At 37.8% G+C, this 22355-nt stretch overlaps 1 protein-coding gene across 3 annotated transcripts in view; it reads right to left on the minus strand.

The window, feature by feature from the left end:
- Positions 1-22355, minus strand: part of RARS2 (arginyl-tRNA synthetase 2, mitochondrial) — a 75825-nt gene that overhangs the window by 33756 nt on the left and 19714 nt on the right. For all 3 annotated transcript variants that reach the window (XR_008955682.2, XM_057302562.2, XM_008976472.5), the window contains exons 2-6: positions 21835-21908; positions 16434-16536; positions 15006-15089; positions 7709-7806; positions 919-974 (exon numbers count right to left, since the gene is read on the minus strand). Coding sequence is in view for 2 of the 3 variants with exons in the window: in XM_057302562.2 (XP_057158545.2) it covers positions 919-974; positions 7709-7806; positions 15006-15089; positions 16434-16536; positions 21835-21908 (415 nt within the window). In the remaining variant the exon portion in view is untranslated. The remainder of the gene's footprint in view (positions 1-918; positions 975-7708; positions 7807-15005; positions 15090-16433; positions 16537-21834; positions 21909-22355) is intronic.

Below are 22355 nucleotides of genomic sequence, written 5' to 3' on the forward strand. Positions count from 1 at the left end.
CACCCAGGCTGTAGTGCAGTGGTGCGCAGCTCACTGCAACCTCTGCCTCCCGGGTTCAAGCGATTCTCCCACCTCAGCCTCCTGAGTAGCTGGGATTACAGGTGCACACCATCACACCAGCTGATTTTTTGTATTTTTAGTAAAGACGGGGTTTCACCATGTTGGCCAGGCTGGTCGCGAACTCCTGACCTTAAATGATCTGCCTGCTTCAGCCTCCCAAAGTGCTAGGATTACAGGTGTGAGCCACTACACCCGGCCAGAAATAGTCTTGTTTTAACTTCCAGTCTTGAACATTCCACTAAGTGCTCACATGACCGAGGGGAATTTTTAACAAAAATTGTTATTCGTGTTTTTAAATTTTGACAAAAATTGTTATTAAGTAGAAACCTTGTCTCTACTAAAAATACAAAAATTAGCCAGGCATGGTGGCGCACGCCTGTAATCCCAGCAACTTGGGAGGCTGAGGCAGGAGAATCCTTTGAACCTGGGAGGCAGAGGTTGCAGTGAGCCAAGATTGCGCCACTGCACTCCAGCCTAGGTGACAAAAAAAACCACAAAATAAATGAACAAAAAAATCTGAAAGGTTATACATCCCCACATAACTATTTTTACTTTTGCATCTTTCAGGTCTTCCCCATATTTATACTTATTTTTAGAAAGTTAAAAATCATAACATATATAGCAGTTAAAATTAGTTTCTCAGTGAATCTTTTGGTTTTGAAATCAATTTTGTGTTTCCACAAAACAGTGTAACCAATGTCATCCATTTCAGGTAATACTGAATTGGCAGGAGGCTCATATAAATTTAAACTTTTTGTTTTTTGCTATTTTGTTATTTAAGCATTAAAACATTAAATTGAACTATCAAATACTTCCTCAAAGGAACGTTTAGCATTTTATGTGAAACTAAACACTTACCTATGATGGTAGAACGCAAATGTCCAACATGAAATTTTTTGGCAACATTAGGTGAACTGCAAAAAAAATGGGAAACATTATTTCTCTATTCTAAGACTTAAGACTTCTAAGAATCAACTAGGTCATGCCTCCATACTTTGACAAAACTGTGGAGTATGGCCTTTGGTATTAGGGCAAAGATAAGTTAAAAGTTAAAAATTTAGAGCAAAGATAAATTAGAACTCGAAATTTTGACATTGTGTTAATGAAATTGATCTTTTGACTCCTGAAGTAATAGCATTCACGTAAGTGGTATCTGCTAGTATTTACTGTATCAGAAATCAAAATTTAAAAATGTAAAAATACCCCCAGCACAATGGCTCATGCCTGTAATCTCAGCACTTTGGGAGGCTGAGATGGGAAGACTGCTTGAGGCCAGAAGTTTGAGACTAGCCTGGGCAACATATCGAGACATTGTCTCTACAAAAATTTTTTTTTTTAATTAGTCAGGTGGCTGGGTGTGGTGGCTCACTCCTGTAATCCCAGCACTTTGGGAGGCCAAGGCGGATGGATCACTTGAGGCCAGGAGTTCTAGACCATCCTGGCCAACATGGTGAAACCCTGATTCTACTAAAAATACAAAAAATTAGCGAGGTGTGGTGGTGTAGGCCTGTAATCCCAGCTATTTGGGAGGCTGAGGCAGAAGAATGGCTTGAACCTGGGAGGCGGAGGTTGCAGTGAGCCGAGATCACGACATTGTACTCTAGTCTGGGTGATGAGAGCAAAACTCTGTCTCAAAAAAATAAAAATAAAAAATAAAATAAATAAATAAATAAATTAGTCAGGTGTGGTGGTGCATGCTTGTAGTCCTAGCTACTTAGAAGGCTAAAGTAGAACGGTAGCTTGGGCCCAGGAGCTCAAAGTTACAGTGAACTACGATGATTGCACTTCAGCCTGGGTGACAGAGTAAGATTCTGTCTGTAAAATTAAAAAAAAAAAAAAAAACATGTAAAAATATTTATGCATAAAACCTCCCAGAACAATCAGAATGTGACTCACCACTCCAAATTCCCAATCAACACATTTATCACTCCCGTGTGTGCTCAAGAAGTTGTAATCAATCATTTAACACAGCAAATGCTTCTAGAGCACTCACTACCTGACAGGCACAGCTTCACACACTTCACGGGCATTAACTCATTTAATACTCATATGTGCTTTTATCTTTTATTTTACAGATGAGGGAACTGGGACAATGAAGAGAGATGATGAAGCAAATATGGCAATATCTTGATGACTCTTGAATATGTGTAATGAACATATGGGGGTTAATTATACTGTTCCCTGTTTTGTGCATGTTTGAAAATCTCATAAGTTTTTCAATATTTAAAAAAAGATAAATTAACTTGAACATAGCTGGTTAAAAGTGGTAAAACTAGAGTTTAAATTCTGGTCTGTCTCCAAAGTCTTGTTATACACCCTTAAGGGTACTACGATTTAAAAACTTGATCCTACAGATATGTGTGCACAATTATGAAATTATGAAAGTACACACGTATTTATTTAATCATTGTTTAGAAAGAAAGTAAATGTCATCTTAAAGGCTTAAAAAAAACCTTCCATTTCCAGCCAAAAGAAGATTGGATTTACTCTTCTGCCTTTAAATAATCAGAAAGCCAGAAAAATAGATGAAACACTGATTTTATGAATCTGGACAATAGTCAGTGAAGGACTGTGATGTCTGAGAGAAGAGCAAACAAGGGGAGTCCTAGCGCTGCACCACATTGCTGCCTTACTAGTAAATTTGTTGGATGTAGCTAAAGCAGAAAAATCTACAATATGAAATGTTTATATTAGAAAAAAGGTTTTAAATCAATAATCTGAGCTTCTCCTTTAAGAAACTAGAAAAAGTAGAGCAAACTAAATCCAAAGCAAGCAGAATAAAAGAAAATAATACACATAAAAGTAAAGCAAAAAAAACAATAGAAATAAAAAACCCCAGAAAAACAGCTCTATATCATAATTGTGGAGGTAGTTACACAACTTGCATATCTTTGCCAAAACTCATCAAATTATATGTTTAAATATGGTGAAATTATATGTTTAAATAAGTATTGTATGTACTTATCCCTCAATGAAGCCGATTTAAGAAAAAAAAAAGAATAGAATACAATGGAACAATAAAAATAATAAGCCAGCCCTGGATGCATTCATATTAAAGGAACATAAAATACATTATTTAAGAAAAAAAAAAAAAGCAAGAAGTGAAAACAATGTAAAATATGTATAGTCTGTTTACAAATGCATAGAACATCTCTAGGAGGGTGAATAAAACACTGATATTCGGATTAATAGATACCCACAGAGGAAACTGAGATGGGGAAGAGCTTTCCTTTTCATTAAATATCTCTTTGTAATCTCTGAATTTTTAAAAAACTAGGTATTTATAATGTCCGTTAAGAAAAACAAAAACAAAAACAAAAACAAAAAAAAACTTTCACAGAGCTTTGCATTTTCCCTCCGGTATTAGAAAAATTGAATCTATCCAGGTCTTCAAGTTTTGACAAAATGTCCCTTGAAATCAACAATTTGCTTCTCTCTGATACCATATTTCTACTGAGAAGGGAATACAATGAAATGGAAAATACAAATTCAATTCTTTTGGCAACTGAAGTAGCTATTATGAATTATAATTTGGGCATCTTACTGGGACTTTTGTTAAATTACTTCATGTAATTTCCTTAATTTTTGTTAAGAAGGGACAGATAACATCACTCTTGGCCGGGCGTGGTCGCTCACGTCTATAATACCAGCATTTTGGGAGGCCGAGCTGGGTGGATCACTTGAAATCAGGAGTTTGAGACCAGCCTGACCAACATGGTGAAATCCTGTCTCTATTAAAAATAGAAAAATTAGCTGGGCGTGGTGGTGCATGCCTGTAGTCCAGCTACTCTACTGGGGAGGCTGAGGCTGGAGAATTGCTTGAACCAGGGAGGCAGAGGCTGCAATGAATCATGCCACTGCACTCCAGCCTGAGCGAGACAGCAAGACTCCGTCTCAAAAAAAAAAAAAGATTACTCTTATTTTCCAGATAAGAGGCCAGAGAAATAAACTGTCCCATCCAAGATCACTGAGCCAGTTACTAACAGTCAGAACTGCTACCCTGACCTCCACAATTCTCATTTTACCAGCCAGAGGTCTCCAATCTGTTTTGCAAGAAGAGTGTCTCACACTTGGGAACAGCAGGAGCTGGGGAAAATCATGTTGAGAAAAGAAAAGAAAAGGCTACCACTGCTTCCCATGATCTTACAGAGCTGATTTGTACAAAATAGGAGAGGCTGACTACAGAGAGATTAGAGAGGAAACAGTAATTAGCTTCAAGTCTTACACCATCTACCACGAGGAGTCCAAATCTATGATGGACAGCCATTTATCCTGTACTTTATCACACTGCTCCTAAATCAGACAAAATATATGACAACCTACACTACGTACCAGGCAGACAGTAAAAGTTAAGTATACAGGTTTCAGAATCAAGAGTTAGCTCTGTGAACCTGGGCAAGTTACTTAATCTAGTATTATCATAATCAACTCAATTTAGGGAGAAAGTTTCTTGAGCACAGTGGTATCTCCTGTTTTCTGGGGAATGTTGCTTGGTCTGTTCAGGATACTACATATTTTAAAAATTCTCTTCTCCCACCTCTCTCATTTTCAGAAGAAATCCAAGAACAATCTTCCTGTCCCTACCTATTTTGTCTCTACTTTGAAATCACAACAGCAAGAACTACAGCATCTGGAAAACCTCTAAGGGAGAGAGAAGCAATGGTCTCACAACAATGCCACATGTGAACTGTCAGAGGCAAAGATGGCTGCTAGGAGATAGACAGGCTCTGCCTTCACCAGCATTCAGACACTCATTTAAATTCCAGCTTTCCTTAACTGCTTTAGAAAAAAGCTAAGAGAGGTAAATCCATAAGCAAATTAACTGCCATACAAAAAGCCTACAGAATACAGCTCACATAGAACAGGTTATTTTTAGATATTTTTTAAAAGCATAAACAAAAAGGAGCAGTATATGGGAAACCAAAACTTAAGAGGAAAGCCAGGGAATCAATGAGTAAGGAAGACTGAAGCCACAGTATTTCTAGAGCTTAGCTGGAGTAAAAAGATGGTGAAGCTGAAAAAAAAAATGCAAAAGAAGGTAAGTAATGGTGGCAACTTTTCAAATTTTAGGAAACTTTATAATGGCATTATTTCAAGGATGAATGTATGGTAACAGGTAATATATTATCTCCCTGCTGATTTTCCTTTATTTGCCGGTTAGGTAATTGAAAGGGGTTTAAGAGTAATATGGTAATGAAGTGCCTCCCCAGTGAAGAAAGCAGTATGTCCATTAATTTAAAGACATGAATGAAAATAATCAAAGATGACCACAAATTCTTTGCTTCTCTCACCATTAAGAGATGTACTCTATTTTTCTTCCCTTGAATCTGGGGTGATCTTGTGACTTGCTTTCATCAGCAGAAAGTGACAAAAATGATGCTGTGCCTGTTTCAAGACTAGATGATTTCACTATCTTAGAGCCTTGAGTACCTTTGTAAAGAGGTCTTGCTACCCTGCGGGAGAGACAATGTGGTAGGAGAGAGAGAGATGCCTGGCTAGAGAAGTAAATGAGCCATTTTTGATTTGTAGCCCCACTAGTCTCTAGATGACCACAGTTACATAAGTGACCTCAGGCAAGTAGAAGAACCACTGGCCTGAAATACCCCTCTCTCCCCATTTCCTAATCCATGGTGTCATAAGTACCAAAATGGATGTTGTTTTAAAACACTAATCAGAAGCTGGCATTTTTTTTTCTTGAAGAGCCAGAGAGTAAATATTTTAATAGGCTTTTGGGCCATCTGATCTGTCGCAACTATTCAACTCAGCTCTACTGTGTTCAACTGCCATTGCAATATGAAAGCAGCCAATGTAGATGATGTAAACAAATGTGCATGGCTGTGTTCCAACAAAACTTTATTTGCAAAAACAAGCGGCAAACTGGATGTTGCCTATGGGCTTAGGTTTAACAATCCCTACACTAAGGTTTGCAGTGGTTTCTTATTCAAGTGGAGATAAAGCAGGCAAATTTCCTTAGGAGATGGCCTTAGTGTAGTTCCTCTCTAGTGTGAGGATGACTGTAGGAATCCCTCTACTCTTTGTGATGCAACAAATATTTAAACTCAACTTTAAAAATCATAATTGTGGTGTACTGGCAGTTTTAGAGTCATTCATAATATGTGTCTACTCCATAGGAGTAGAAGCTTAATCAGTAATTGGTCCTTATTACAAATTCATGAGTTTGCTTTTAGAGGGTCTGCCTTCTTTAAGAAGACAAGTGAGTGGCAGACGGTACACATGCATAAAACCCGCTCTTTCTCTGATTGTCCAGGAGCTAATCATAACTAAGTTTAAAAGCTATTAAACTGCAATAATGAGTTAGTAAACATGAGATAATACTTCGCATATCAATTTTTAAACATCTTCCACAGACATAAATACTTAATAAGACAAAAGGCTCTTAGCAAGTTCTATCTTTCTAAGTAGAAAAACAGTCCATCAAGACTGTTCTTCAGCTTTAGGAAGACAAATGCAATATCTCTGATAATTTCCTAGGGTTGTCAATCTGTCGGCTGTACAATGAAAGTATTAGTTCTTAGTGTTCCCTTTTCTCTCTTGGTTACCTCTAACAGTCCAAATATCAGACAGTTATACTGACAGCATGTTAGAAAGTTATGAAGACTATTTAGAGGCACATTAAAACTTCAAGCTATTTTTCTGGTAATTAAAAAAATACATTTATTACAAATACTAAAAGACTTGTTTCTCTGGTAATCAAATTACTTAAAAAAATTTTTTTTGACACAGGGTCTTGGTGTGTCTTACCAGAGCTAGAGTGCATGACAATCACAGCTCACTGTAACCTTGAATTCCTAGGCTCAAGCCATCTTTCCTCCTCAGCTTCCCAAGTAGCTGTCACTACAGGAGTGTGCCACCATGCACAACTAATTTTTCTATTTTTTTTAAGAGGCGAGGTCTACGTTGCCCAGGCTGGTCTCGAACTCTTGGCCTCAAGTGATCCTCCCACCTTGCCTTCCAAAGTGCTAGGATTACAGGCTGAGCCACCATGTCTGGCCACTTTAAAATTCCTAATATGGTAGTAACCATTACCTCTGCCTTAACAGTCTATTAAAGTAAATAACTAGTCAGGCACAGTGGCTCACGCCTGTAATCCCAGCACTTTTTGGGAGGCTGAGATGGGCAGATCACGAGGTCAGGAGATGGAGACCATCCGGCTAACACAGTGAAACCCTGTCTCTACTAAAAATCCAAAAAAAATTAGCCAGGTATGGTGGCGGGCGCCTGTAGTCCCAGCTACTCAGGAGGCTGAGGCAGGAGAATGGCGTGAACCCAGGAGGTGGAGCTTGCAGTGAGCTGAGATCTCGCCACTCCAGTCTGGGCGACAGAGTGAGACTCCATCTCAAAAATAAATAAATAAATAACTAAATAAAGTGAATAACTAGTTCTTCCAAAAAAGTAATTGTTAATACTTAAAAAAATAATAATTATTAGACATTTTTGGAGGTCCAAAAATATATTTTTTATTCACAGTTCAATGATTGATTCACTGTGATTTCAAGAAATAACATAATTGCACTGGTTTTCAAGTTTTCCACATGTTATTTATTAAGACCCCCAAATAATGATGGTAATAACACTCCTCTGCCCAGTCAACTTGATTAAGCAACACATAAAAGGGGTGCACCCTCACCTGAATTCAACCACAATCTTCTTCTGGGGAAGTCCAGAGAAAAGTTCACTTTTTAATCCATATTTTGAGCCATCTTCAATTACTTGTTGTAGCACTGTCTGAAAATTAAAGGACTGTAATTTAATGAACAAAAATTACAATGCTTTTAATTACTCTGTTACTGAGAATTAAATGTTGCCAATTTGTTCATTCTAATTTATGGAACTGAGAATTTCTTAGCATCCTCAGTGGCACTACCTCCAGCACCACTTTTCTTGTTACTAATGCTAGTCATAGTAGTAACATGAGTTAACATTTACAAGGGTTCTGTGCCCTTTTATACTCCATGTCTATTCATTCTTACAGTAACCAGTTATGTAGGTATTTTACAGAGAAGGAAACTGAAGCTTGGTGAAGTAAAGTAACAACCAAAAGTCCCACAGTAAATATTAACAACAAAACCAGAAGCACCATTTAACACTTATTGAGTTCATACTATGTGCCAGCCACTGTTCCAAGCATTTTATATGCATTAACTTACTTACTCCTCACGACAGCCATAGAGATAAGAACTATTTTAACAAAGAAAGAAAAGTACTGAGGGATTAAATAGTGCAGAAAAGAACTTTTCCACTTCACAGTTAACCTGTTAACTGCTGCATGCTGCTGCAGCTTTTGTGATATTAAAGACCACAAGCAATGGTAGGAAAAAGATAAAAATGTATAATGCCTATTGGCTACACAAGTGAGAAACAAATCCCACAGAAACTTCCCAAACATATTCCAGGTTAGTTTTTAGTTATTAACATAGAACTATGATATATAGTTCACAAAATTCATATTTTATGTTAATGGTGATGAACTTTTGTTTACTCATATTAGTTGGTTTTGTTTCCCTAACTGCATCTATATTTTACTTTTATTTTTATATTTTTGAGACAGGCCTTACTCTGTCTCCCAGGCTGAGTGCAGTGGTGCAGTCACGGCTGACTGAAGCCTCAATCAGACTCAAACGATCTTCCTACCTAAGCAATCCTACCACCTCAGCCTCCAGAGTAGCTGGGACTACAGGTACATGCTACCACACCCAGCTAATTAAAACAAAATTTTTTTTGGAAGGGCACAGTGGATCACGCCTGTAACCCCAGCACTTTGGGAGGCTGAGGCAGGTGGATCACGAGGTCAGGAGATTGAGACCATCCTGGCCAACATGGTGAAACCCCATCTCTACTAAAAAAATTAAAAAAAAAATTAACCAGACATGGTGGCATGCGCCTGTAGTCCCAGCTACTTGGGAGGCTGAGACAGGAGAATTGCTTGAACCTGGGAAGCAGAGGTTGCAGTAAGCCGAGATCGCGCCACTGCACTCCAGCCTGGGCGCAGAGTGAGACTCTGTCTCAAAAAAAAAAAAAAAAAAAAAAATATATATATATATATATATTTTTTTTTTTTTAATAGACAGGGTCTCTCGCTCACTCTGTCACCCAGGCTGGTCTTGAACTCCTGGGCTCAAATGATCCTGACACCTTAGCCTCCTAAAGTGCTGGGATTATAGGTATGAGCCACCATGCCTGGCCCCAAAATGCATCTCGAGTCTTAAAAATGTGGTTTATGTTGTGAAAAATTTTATTATTAAAGAGTTGGTTAAAATGGTTTCTAAATGGAACAGGCAGAGAAGGGAGCAGCAGCCAGTACATAACAATCGACATTTAAGAAGCATAAAGTGCTAGGTCCAAGACCAGGTGCTCCTACAGTACCCGTTGTCTTTAAGCCTCATAATCTTAAAGATGGGCAACATTTCCCATTTAATGGATGCAAAAACTACGGTTCAGAAATAGTATGTATGTGCACAAGGACGTAGAGAAAATAATACTCTCTTGACTCACATTGTGCAATAAGAAACACATAAAGGATTAATACAATATATAGACAGTATACAGAATAGTGTCTGTCATAAACTAGGGTCCCAGTATTATTAGTCCAAGAATATATATGACAAGAACACATCAGTAAGAAGAAATCCAGATTCAGATTATTCTAAGTTGAAAGTCTACAAATCTTTCCCACTTCTCCTTTTTATGTAATGAATGGTAGACTCCACAACAGTTAATCGTAGTAAGTTAGAATTCTCTTTAACAATAACCCTCTATCTACTGATTTATCTGGCACAAACAACAAAAAGGCAACATTAATAATTTTTAAAAAATTGAACATTTAAGATAAGGCTGAAGTCCCTTTCGATCATCTGTCCTTATCCTAATTCCTTCCCTCCTTCCTCAGGAGTAAACACTTTTCAAACATCATCTTACCTGGTGACTACTCCCTTCTTGCAACTATCCTCCTTCCTTGGTTGTAAAGACACAATTCTCTCTCAACTTTTGCTTCTCAATTTCCTTTGTAGGCTCTTCTTCCACCATCTGCCCTTGACTCTGCACTCTGTGCTCCATTCTTGCTTCTAGCTTTTTATTTTACACTTTTAGGTGACTTAAACCACTCCCTTAAGATTTCAAATACTTGGCCAGGCATGGTGGCTCACACCTGTAATCCCAGCACTTTGGGAGGCTGAGGCAGAAGGATCACCTGAGGACAGGAGTTCAAGACCAGCCTGACCAACATGGTGAAACCCCATCTCTACTAAAAATACAAAAAATTAGCCAGGTGTGGTGGTAGGCGCCTGTAACCCCAGCTACTTGGGAAGCTGAGGCAGGAGAATCCCTTGAACCTGGGAGATGGAGGTTGCAATGAGCCAAGATCACGCCATTGCACTCCAGCATGGGCAACAAGAGCAAAACTCCGTCTCAAAGAAAAAAAAAAAAAAGACTTCAAATACTAATTACTTAATCTCTCTATTGCTACAGACTGGATATGCTTTTCAGGCATTTCACAGAAAATACACTTGTTCTTCCATCTACACTGTCTATTTCCACAAACTGCACTACCACTCACCCAACTAACCTACTCAGAAACCTAGGAGTCCCTAACACTTAACCTTATTCCCTCAACCTCTGTAATCAATCACCTGTTAATCACTGGGCCCTGTGTGTGTTATCTCCTAAATATCGTTACAGTTATTTAATAACTGGTTCCTCTGCCCTGGTTTAGGCCCTCATCTGTCAGCTATACCACTGCAAAAACAACACCTACAGTAATGCACCAAGTAACAATGTGTCAGTCAATGATGAACCACATATATACAATGGTGGTCCCATTAAGACTATAATGGAGCTGAAAAATTCTTATCACTCAGCAATGTTGCAGCAGGTCATAATGCCCAGTGCAATGCATTACTCACATGTTTGTGGTAACACTGATGTAAACAAACCTACTAGGCTAGGCTGCCAGTCATATAAAACTATAGCACATACAATTATGTACATCACGATACTTGATAATAATAAAGGACTGTACTGATTTATGTATTTAACCTACTATATTTTAAATCATAATTTTAAAGTGTACTCCTTATACTTATTAAAAACAATTAACTGTAAAACTGCCCCAGGCAGGTCCTTCAGGAGATACTCCAGAAGGCACTGTCATCATAGGAGATGACAGCTTCATGTGTGTTACTGCCCCTGAAGACTTTCCAGTGGGACAAGATGTGGAGGTGAAGACAGTGATATTGATGATCCTGACCCTGTGTAGGCTAAGGCTAATGTGTTTGTGTCTTAGCTTTTAACAAAAAAGTCTAAAAAGTAAATTAAAAAATTAGAAAAAGCTTACAGAATAAGGATATATTTTTGTACAATTGTATAATGTGCTTGTTTTAAGCTGTTATTACAAAACAGCTGAAAAGTTAAACAAGCTGAGATATAAAGAAAAATAAATAGAAGAAAAAAGTTTAAAAAATGAAAAGTTTATAAAATAAAAATGTTACAGTCAGCTAAGGTTAATTTATTATTGAAGAAAGAAAAATATTTATTTTTTAGAGACAGGGTCTCTAGCCAGGCATGGTGGCGGGCACCTATAATCCCAGCTACTTGGGAGGCTGAGGCAGGAGAATCGCTTGAACCTGGGGGGCGGAGGTGGGAGCTGAGGCTGTGCCATTGCACTCCAGCCTGGGCAACAAGAGTGAAACTCTGTCTCAAAAAAAAAAAAAAAAAAAAAGAGACAGGGTCTTGCTGTGTCACCCAGGCTGGAGTACAGCAGTGTGATCCTGTACAGCAGTGTTATCCTAGCTCATTGCAGCCCTAACACTCCTGGGCTCAAGTGATTCTCCTGCCTCAGCCTCTCAAAGTGCTGGAATTACAGGCGTGAGCCACCATGTCCAGGCAAGAAAAATATTTTTTAATTTTTATTATTTTATTCTGAAGTTATGATACAAGGAAAAATATTTTTTTATAAACCCATTGTAACCTAAGTGTACCATGTTTATAATGTCTACAGTAGTGTAATGTCCTAGGCCTTCACATGCACTCACCACTCACTCACCCAGAGCAACTTCCAGTCCTGCAAGCTCCATTCATGGTAAATACAGGTATAGCATCTTTTATATTTAATACCGTATTTTTACTGTACCCTTCCTATGTTTAGACATGTTAAGATACAAATACCACTGTGTCACAATTGCACAAATACAGTATTTGGTATTTTACATGATGCACAAGTTTATAGCCTAGGTCCGTGTAGTCGGTTTTATCATCTAGGTTTGTGTAAGTACACTCTATGATGTCCCACAATAACAAAACCACCTATGGACACATTTCTATGAATGTATCCCATTGTTAAGCAACACATGACTATATAACAAAACAATAACACCTAATTATCTTTTCACATAGCACAAACATTTAATTGAGTCTGTTTTATTTAAACCCTTCAATGATTTGAACGGTTTAAGAGATTTTTAAATTTAACTTTTTCTTTTACTTTTGGTTAAACATGCAAAGTTTAATTTGGCAAATTAAAAAGCGTGAAATAAAATGATGTTATCCATTGTGTATTTCTGAAGCATCCCTAAGAAAACTGGGTTTTGTTTGAATTTTTCCTATTTGGTTGAGATCATACTTTCTTTTTTCCCTTTTAACAATTAAATATTATTTGAAGTTACAGTTTCTCTTGAAAGTACTGCAAGCTACTGACAGGTAGAAGTTTGGTACCAAAGTGACAGTTCTTTGCAATGTCATTATGGTTATTTCTCAAACAAAGATATATTAATTCTTTGTTGGTCCTAACAAGAATCGAATTTTTTTTCTTGATGTGATCTGAAAAATCCATTAAATATGCAAATGATGGCAGGGCACGGTGGCTCACGCCTGTAATCCCAGCACTTTGGGAGGGTGAGGTGGGTGGATTACCTGAGGTTGGGAGTTCAAGACCAGCCTGACCAACATGGAGAAACTAAAAATACAAAATTAGCTGGGCGCGGTGGTGCATGCCTGTAATCCCAGCTACCTGGGGAGGCAGAGGCAGGAGAATCGCTTGAACCCAGGAGGTGGAGGTTACAGTAAGCAAAGATCGTGCCATTGCACTCCAGCCTGGGCAACAAGAGCAAAACTCCGTCTCAAAAAAAACCATGCAAATGACCATCATCTGAGACCTAAAACTTATGGTGTAAACCAACTTACTGCACTGCCAGTTGTATAAAAGTATAGCACATACAATTATGTACAGTACATAATACTTCATTATAAATGACTATGTTAGTGATTTATATATTTACTTTTAATCATTATTTTAGAGTATTATCCTACTTATTAAAAAATGGACTGTAAAACAGTTAAAATTATAAAACTAGAGATCCAATACGTGAGAAAAACAGATGCTATAAGCTTGAGAAAAGAAAAATAGCTCAGAGTAGTCTCAGCTATGTGAGGTATGCAGGCCCAGAAAGACATGCATATCAGACATCAGTTATGCACAAACTCTTCCTCCTATGGGTGGGGGCAATTGTTTTATGTGATTTTGTTCCCGACTAGCTGCCTCACACATTATCTTCATGTTACTGGCATTTGTGACACAAAGAAAAATATACAGCCTATCAATAGCTTACATTATTTTAATGTAAATTCTGGTTAACAACTCAAACTCCCTCTTCTTTCCCTTTAAAAATCCACTTGTAACTGCTGCCTATCAAAGGGTACATTCACGGCAACTTGAATCTGTGCTCCTCAGCTGCAATCCTCAAGCCTGGCCCAAGTAAACTCTCTACTTATATTAATTTCGCCTCAGTTTCCTCCTTTTAGGTTGACAGCCAAATGTAGAATACATTAAATTTTCAGTAAAGAAGAATTATCATTAAAATTGTAACACAAAGCAGAGGTACATTCAATAGTCTTTTTCTGAACATGAGTGCTCACTGCTCCAGGATCTGATTTTACTGTGACACTGAGCAGGGCAACTGTAAGCAGTCCGCTTGCTCCTTTAATGAAATTCTCACTAAGATTCAGATCCTCAAGGCTGCAATACAGAAGAATTCCCATGTGAGAAAGAGTAGCTGGACTTCAAAGCCCTGACTCTTGTCCCTTCAATGTCAATTGAGAAGGATTTGGGAATATTTTTAATAAGTGAGCTAATGGGTATCCTTAAATCAGAAAAATTCTTTAGTTTGTTAATTGAAATAAAGTTTGAAAATTCATGGCCATTGAAATTTTTATTTTGAGACAAGGTCTCGCTCTGTCACCAAGGTTGGAGTGCAATAGCACAATCACAGCTCATTGCAACCTCAAACTCCCAGGCTCAAGCGATCCTCCCACCTCAGCCTCCAGAGCAGTTGGGACTACAGGCGCAAACTATCATGTGTGGCTAATTTTTAAATTTTTTTGTAGAGATATGCTGCCAGGGCTGGTCTTGAACTTCCGGGCTCAAGTGATCCTCCTGCCTCAGCCTCCCAAGTGCTTATACAAACCTAGATGATACAGTCTACTGTACGCCTAGGCTGTATGCTACAGCCTATTGCTCCTAGGCTACAAACCTGTACAGCATGTCACTGTACTGAATATTGTATGCAACTGTATCATAATAGTGTCTGTATACTTAAATATATCTAAACACAGAAAGGTACAGTAAAAATATGGTATTGTCTTATGGGACCATCATCTATACACGTTGTGTATGAAATGTCATTATGTGGTATATGACTATACAGTGCTATGAGAGCATATAAATGAAGGGGTCAGAAAGGTACTGCCAAAGAAATATCAAGATTTAAAGGATGAGTCGGTGTTAACTTGGGGTGGTACTCCCCAAGTTATGGATCAGTATGTGCAAAGGTTTTGAGGCCAGAGGAGGCATAAAGAATTTAAGAACTGGAGGAAGACCACTGTGGCTGAAGCAGACAGAATGAAAGCACAATGGCTGGATATTAACTTATTCTTACCTTTGTTAAGAGCTCTCTGTTTATTTTGAAATTTACAGTCCTTTGACCAGTACTGATTTCACTCACCACTGTATCACATCTTAGCTGAAAAGAACAAATCACACAAAGTAGGTATGTTATATAATAGGCCTAATGAGATAGGTAGTTCTAATGCTATTTTTGGCTTACAAAGACACAAGTAAGTCATCTTTCATGGTCCCTATATCGGGTCCCAGTTCTCAGGCAATCTCTTTAGTTCCATACTTCTATTTAAGTAAACACATTTTCTTTTTTTCCCAACTAACATGCTATTCTGTATTCAGTCTCTCTCTTCCTCATTCTCTTTCCCTCCCCTCAAATTCACCTTTTAACAAGTAAGAAAAATCACTCTACCCATATTCTACCTACTCTGACATACGATGAACACTTTTTATCTCACCTAGCTTTCATGAGAGCCACAGAACATGACATTCTGTCAGGGTCTACGCTAAAGCACCTGCACCAACAGATAAGATGTAATTCAGATAGTTTGTCTTCTATGCATATGACTTCACTTTTTAACCTATTAGATGTTCGAACCCATCTCATGAAAAACCTATGGAACTTGAAGAGATATCTGCTGTCACTAAAGAGCAACTAGTCTTTATTTTTAAGAACTTACAAGAAATGGGGAAAAGGAACTAAATATTGTATTTTGAATAATTCTATTCCTGGTAAATATCTGGGAGTGATTTTCTGATCAAATAAATATTTACTAAGCTACCAATGCTCCTTTATCATAGTCACCCTTTAAATAAGCATCTTTTTCTATGATAGTGACTTTCATTGTTCCAATTCTTTTGAGTTCCCAGACACTGACTCTGTGGATGTATGTTAATAACCTTGTCCAACATTATCTGCCTTTTCTGAGGGAATTACACTAACAATTTATGTTTAGTAATTCCTTGCAATCCTTTCAATTCCTCTTTTAGATATCAAACCCATCAGAGAACTTAGAAATGAAAGAGGCTTATTAAATCATCTAACCACCTCTTCTCTGTAATCATGATTCTATTTACATCTAATCATTTCTTCTCATATTTCAATGTTCATCTTTTCAGAAACTCATTTTAAAAATTGCAACTCACTGCTCTAATTTATCAAGCTTGTTCTCCTAAATTCAAAAGTCCATCCAGCTTCAATCTGTAAATTTAATTAACACTTCAGTCTTCCTGTAAGTGGTTAATCAAAAAATTGAACAATGTCAGCTCAAGAGGAGTGTTTTATAACTAATCTGAAAAATCATTATAACCTTATAGTACATGGCTAAAATGAATTTAAATTATATTACACAAGATGCCTCAAAGAAACACTATTAAATTCACTATTATGGCTGAGATAGCCTGCAAAGTACTTTTTTTAATAACAAGTTTATTACAATGTCAAAAAGAGATAATAGTGCTAACGTACCTTCTCTGCTAGTCTCTTGGCTTGAACTTGAATATCTGGTCTTGAATGGTCATTGTCTTTTTCCAATAAAGAATCCACAGAAAGCTGAAAATCAGCTACTTCTCTAAAGACAGACATCGAAACGAGATAGAACTGTTACCTTAAAAGCATTAGTTGTTAAACAAAGACTAATCACTATGAGTTCTCCATTGAGTCATACCTTTACCAGAAGAAGGTGTTATGTGTACTTTCAAAATTAAAAGCAAGGGGGCCGATAGCGGTGGCTCATGCCTGTAATCCCAGCACTTTGGGAGGCTAAGGCAGGCGGATCACCTGAGGTTGAGTTCTAGACCAGCCTGGCCACATGGTAAAACCCCATCTCTACTAAAAATACACACACACACACACAAAAATTAGCCAGGCATGGTGGTGTGTACCTACAATCCCAGCTGCTTGGGAGACTGAGGCAGGGGAATCGCTTGAATCCTGGAGGTGGAGACTGCAGCGAGTCAAGATTGCGCCACTGCACTCCAGCCTGGGTGACAAGAGCGAAACTCTGTCTCAAAAAAGTAAATAAAATAAAATAAATAAATAAAAAACAAAATTAAAAGCAAGAAAATGAGAAATAACCTAGTATTTATTTAGAATGTTTTTCTTATCATCTTATAAAATTCTTCTTCTTCTGGCTGGGCACAGATCCCAGCACTTTGGGAGGCCGAGGCAAGTGGACCACTTAAGGTCAGGAGTTTGAGACCAGGCTGGCCAACATGGAGAAACCCCATCTCTACTAAAAATACAAAAATTAGCCAGGCTTGGTGGCATGCGCCCATAAGCCCAGCTACTCGGGAGGCTTAGGCACGAGAATTGCTTGAACCCAGGAGGCAGAGGTTGCAGTGAGCTGAGATCATGCCACTGCACTCCAGTCTGGGTGACAGAGCAAGACCTAGTCTCAAAAAATTCTTCCTCTTATACTAGCCACCTTATTTTATAGACATGAAAACTGATGTCTGGCAAGCTAAATGTCTCCTTTAAAATCCTACTGCAAATAAAAACAGATTGAGAAAAAAGCCCAGGTCTCTTTACCTCTTCTACAATGCTTCCTCTACTACTCCAAATACATGCTTCTAATTCAAACCTCTCCACTGACCTCCAAATGACATATTTTTTAAATGTTGTAATTTGAGTTTCAACATGAGAAAAAGAAGAATATTCTTCTTAACACTCAGTAGTTCATTAAAGAGATGGACAATGCCATTTATCCTTTTCACTGGGTAGGTGAAAAAACAATACAAAAACAAAGAAACAAACACAAAGCAACTGATTCGTGAAAATAAATCATTTGCATCATGAGATCAGTTCTCTCTAGGGAAGCAGGGTAGGGAATGCAGTCAAACAAATATATATCAGTGACTTCAACATTATCTGTAATGCTTAACAAAAATCAAAAGCTCTCCCTTTCCCTACAAAATAAGACTTGAAGTAAATTTGGAAAAAGGACTTGACAACTTAGAAAGTGACCATGAGAGTACTCATTACATCATTCTCTATGAATTTTTCTGTAGGTTTGAAATAGTTCAAGGTGCAAAAAAAATTTTTTTTAATCAACATATAAGCATCTATATAACTACTCACACTAATTTATCTTCTGGTGTTTAATATGGAACTAGAGAATGAGACTCGATGGGCAGAGTAAGAGGGTTGAAACATTATTTATCCAGCCCATCTGTCACTGGAATGAAAAAACTTGTTTTTGAGAAGACACAAATTATTTCCTTCATTAACACTTATGAAACTCAGGGAAATAACTAAAAATTCCTGTGTGACTTCTGGTTAACATCACATTTAAAAACCCAGTCCACAATGACCATTAAGAATTTTCCTGAGCCTTAATACATCATCCAGCAGCCTACTATGTATTACACTTTGGCCAGGTACAGGGGCCCATGCCTATAATTCCAACATTTGGGAGGCCAAGGCAGGAGGATTGCTTGAGCTCAGGAGTTCAAGACCAGCTTGGGCAACATAGCAAGACCCAATCTCTAAGAAAAAAAATTTATATTAAAAAATGAAAACAATCTAAATGTCTAGCAACAAGGGGATGTTACAATATTGCTAAAAGCAATATTCATTTTAAAAACAGAATTATGTCAGGAAAAGGATTCAAATATCTTATGTTTTTCTATGTAGTTTTATAGCTATGTCTTTTTAAACGCTAAAAAAATTTCAAACAAAAAAGTAAAAAATACATCAACTTGCTAAAATCAGTTGTCTTACTGTAGTAGACTATTGGGGGCTTTTATCTTTTCTTATTCTTCTGTATTTTCCTGAATTTCCTTAAGAAGATTATCTGTTTTGCTTTTATAATAGAAAAACACATTTAAAAATAAAACCTTTAAAAAGACAAAATATCTAAGCTATGAAAAGCAGTAGATATCAAAATAAACAACTGTGGATGAGGAGAGCCCAACACAGTGGCTCAAGCCTGTAATTCTAGTGTGGGAGGCTGAGGTAGGAGAATTGCTTGAGCCGAGGAGTTCAAGACTAGCCTGGGTAATGTAGGGAGACACCATCTCTACAGAAAATTTAAAAAATTAGCCAAGTGTGGTGGCCCATGCTTCTGGTCCCAGCTAATTGACAGGCTGAGATGGGAGGATAGCTTGAGCCTGGGAGCTTAAGGCTGCAGTAAGCCGTGATTCTGCCACTGCACTCCAGCCTCAGCAACCAACAGAGCTAGGTCCTGTCTCAAAAAAAAAAAAAAAAAAAAAAAAAAAAAAAATGTGGACAAGGAAAGCAGATGGCGTATAAAAGAAACAAAACTGAGCCAGGCATGGTGGCTCAAGCCTGTAATTCCAGCACTTTGGGAGGCTGAGGCAGGCGCATGTTGCCCAAGCTGGTCTTGAACTCCTGAGCTCAAGCAATCCTACTACCTTGGCCTCCCAAGGTCAGGAGTTTGAGACCAGCCTGGCCAACATGGTGAAACCCCATCTCTACTAAAAATACAAAAATTAGCTGGGCATGGTGGTATGTGCCTGTAATCCCAGCTACTGGGGAGGCTGAGGCAGGAGGATGGCTTGAACCCAGGAGGCGGAGGTTGCAGTGAGCCAAGATTGTGCCACTGCACTCCAGCGTGGGTGACAGAGCAAGATTCCGCCTCAAATAAACAAACAAACAAACAAAAAACTGGTCCCATACAGATGATGGTGGATGATGGGCACACACAGGGTTCATTAAACTAGTCCCTGTACATTCATTCTTTATACTTAAAAAAGTTTAAAAAGCAATAGTTATTTTCCCATTAATTCTGAGGAGTTGTGATATTGGTTAGTGTGAAATCCACAGACCTGATAGCCATTGGCTTATAATAAAGTTGTTAATTCTGTTTACTACCATCAGATAGTAGACAGAAAATAAAATCGAGAGAATTAGATCAGAGTAAATTAATTCATTATATTAATTAAACCATGTTAACAAAAATACTATTTCTTAATTCTCCTGGCACTTATAAGCACTCTGGAATAAAGTTAGAAATATAGAACGGTTAGGCTTAGCTACATACTGTAAAGGAAACCTGAATTTATTATGGCAAAGCACTAGAGGTTCCCTTTGTTTTAAGTAAACTTAATATGAAGAATTTCAGATTTGTAGGCCAGAAAAATCTTGAGGCCCTCCCCAATATTTATTTTATTTATTTACTTTTTTTGAGATGCAGTCTCGCTCTGTCACCCAGGCTGGAGTGCAGTGGCGAGATCTCGGCTCACTCTAACCTCCGCCTCCCCAGTTCAAGCGGTTCTCCTGCCTCAGCCTCCTGTGTAGCTGGGATTACAGGTGCATGCCACCATGCCTGGCTAATTTTTTGTATTTCTAGTAGAGACGGGGTTTCGCCATGTTAGCCAGGATGGTCTCAATCTCCTGACCTCATGATCTGCCTGCCTCGGCCTCCCAAAGTGCTGGGATTACAGGCGTGAGCCACCGTGCCCGGCCCCAATATTTATTTTCTATAAACTAAAGTTAATACCTCAGATTGTTAAAGTGGAAGCAGGCAAAGGAAATCCTATTCAAAAGATGGGCCAAGATGGTTCAGCTTATTAAAGACCTTTGACACATTAAATGAAAATGGAAACAAACAGGCTGGGTGTGGTGGTTCATACTTGTAATCCCAGTACTTTGGGAGACCAAGGCAGGTGGACTGCCTGAGCTCAGGAGTTCAAGACCACCCTGGGCAACATGACTAAACCCCATCTCTACAACAAATACAAAAATGTCAGCCAGGCATAGTGGCGTGAGCCTGTAGTCCAAGCTACTCTGGAGGCTGAGGTGGGAGGATCACTTGAGCACGGGAGTTTGAGGCAGCAGTGAGCCGAGATCACACCACTGCCCTCCAGCTTGGGCGACAGAATGAGACCTGGTCTCAAAACAAACAAACACCAAACCAGTAACATTTCCCTTATTATGCAGAATGTCATTTATAGATTTTACGAAATAGGCAACTAGTTTGGAAGGTTACATCTATTTACATATAATCATGAGATCCTCTTGGTAGTGGCTGCCTCTCTTACAGAAAGTCAATATAAAAAGCCGCAGTGGGCCATTTTAAAGGTGCTTTTACTAGAAGGCCAAATGTAGCCTTTCTCTTTCTTTTCCACTTACTTCTTTGTTCTATTCTGAGAAGAATATTCATTCTACTCTTAAAGTCCTGACAAAGTTAAGTGAATAAAATACAAGGACAGAATGGTACTGGTAATTATATCTTAACTTCTTTTCAAAGCTTAGGACTTAAATGACTACTATGTAGCTAATTTCTTGTCATTATTAATTGACAGACAATAATCTATCCAAGTATTGAAGTTTTCTACCCAAATCGTAAATAAGAATCATTTAGGATGACCAAACTCACAAAGAGATACCTCTCTGTAACTGAGAAAGCAACTATTAGTTGTGTGTAGTCCTAACCAACAGTTTTCTATCACTGGGAGTACTCAAAAGGAAACTCAATAAACAAAAACATTAAAAACCTAGTAGATAAATATGGTACAACAGTATTCAAGCACCAGATGGCTGTACAATCTTTAATATCCCTTCAAAAACCCTGAGATTCTAACCACAATTTTAGTTATTTTATTTATTGTTACAGAATTGAATTTGAACCTCATTCCCAAAGACTTTGCCACAATTATAGTTACTAGCATAACTAAAATAATGAACATAAGAATATACAATCTGCCATATCAGAGTATTTAAAATACAGATTTTAATTTTATTATTTAAGTCAATAGGAGTAATAGGCTGAATATAATGAATCATATCTTACAGTCAATTTCAAGGACTATTCCACAAACTGAAGAGTAACAATTCTTTTTTGCTTTTTTGGTGTATCAACAAAGTCAGCAACATTTTAGATTGTTACAAGTGTATTATACTTAACTCTTTTTGGGAAATTGGAACTGCAGATATTGATGTGATCAAGTTTTCTGGTGGAAGATTCAACACTCTGGAAAGCTAAAAATCAAAAGGAACAAAACAGTGTAAGATTGTTCACATATTTGTTCCATTCAATGGAATACCACTTGTAAGAATAAACTATTAATACACTTAACACGAATGAGCTCCAAATGCATTCCAAGTGAAGGAAGCCAGATTCAAAAAGGTATATAGTGTATGATTCAATTATTTGACCCTCTGGAAAACCCAAAATTCTAAGGATGAAGAATAAATCTGTGGTTGCCAAGGGTTAAGGGGAGGATTTGACCATAAATTAACAGAACTGTTTAGCAAAAAGAATGAACTTTACCTTCGTAAATTAAAAAAAAAAAAAGTATGGCAAGAGAGGAGATAAACCACTGAGAATCCACAGATAATTTACTTATTTTTTTCATTAAAAAAATTGAGTGGCTACTTAATGTGCCAGGCATTATTCCAGGTATTGGGGATACAGCAGTGAACAAA

This window comes from Pan paniscus, chromosome 5 (assembly GCF_029289425.2).
Source record: "Pan paniscus chromosome 5, NHGRI_mPanPan1-v2.0_pri, whole genome shotgun sequence".
Taxonomy (NCBI): Eukaryota; Metazoa; Chordata; class Mammalia; order Primates; family Hominidae; genus Pan; species Pan paniscus.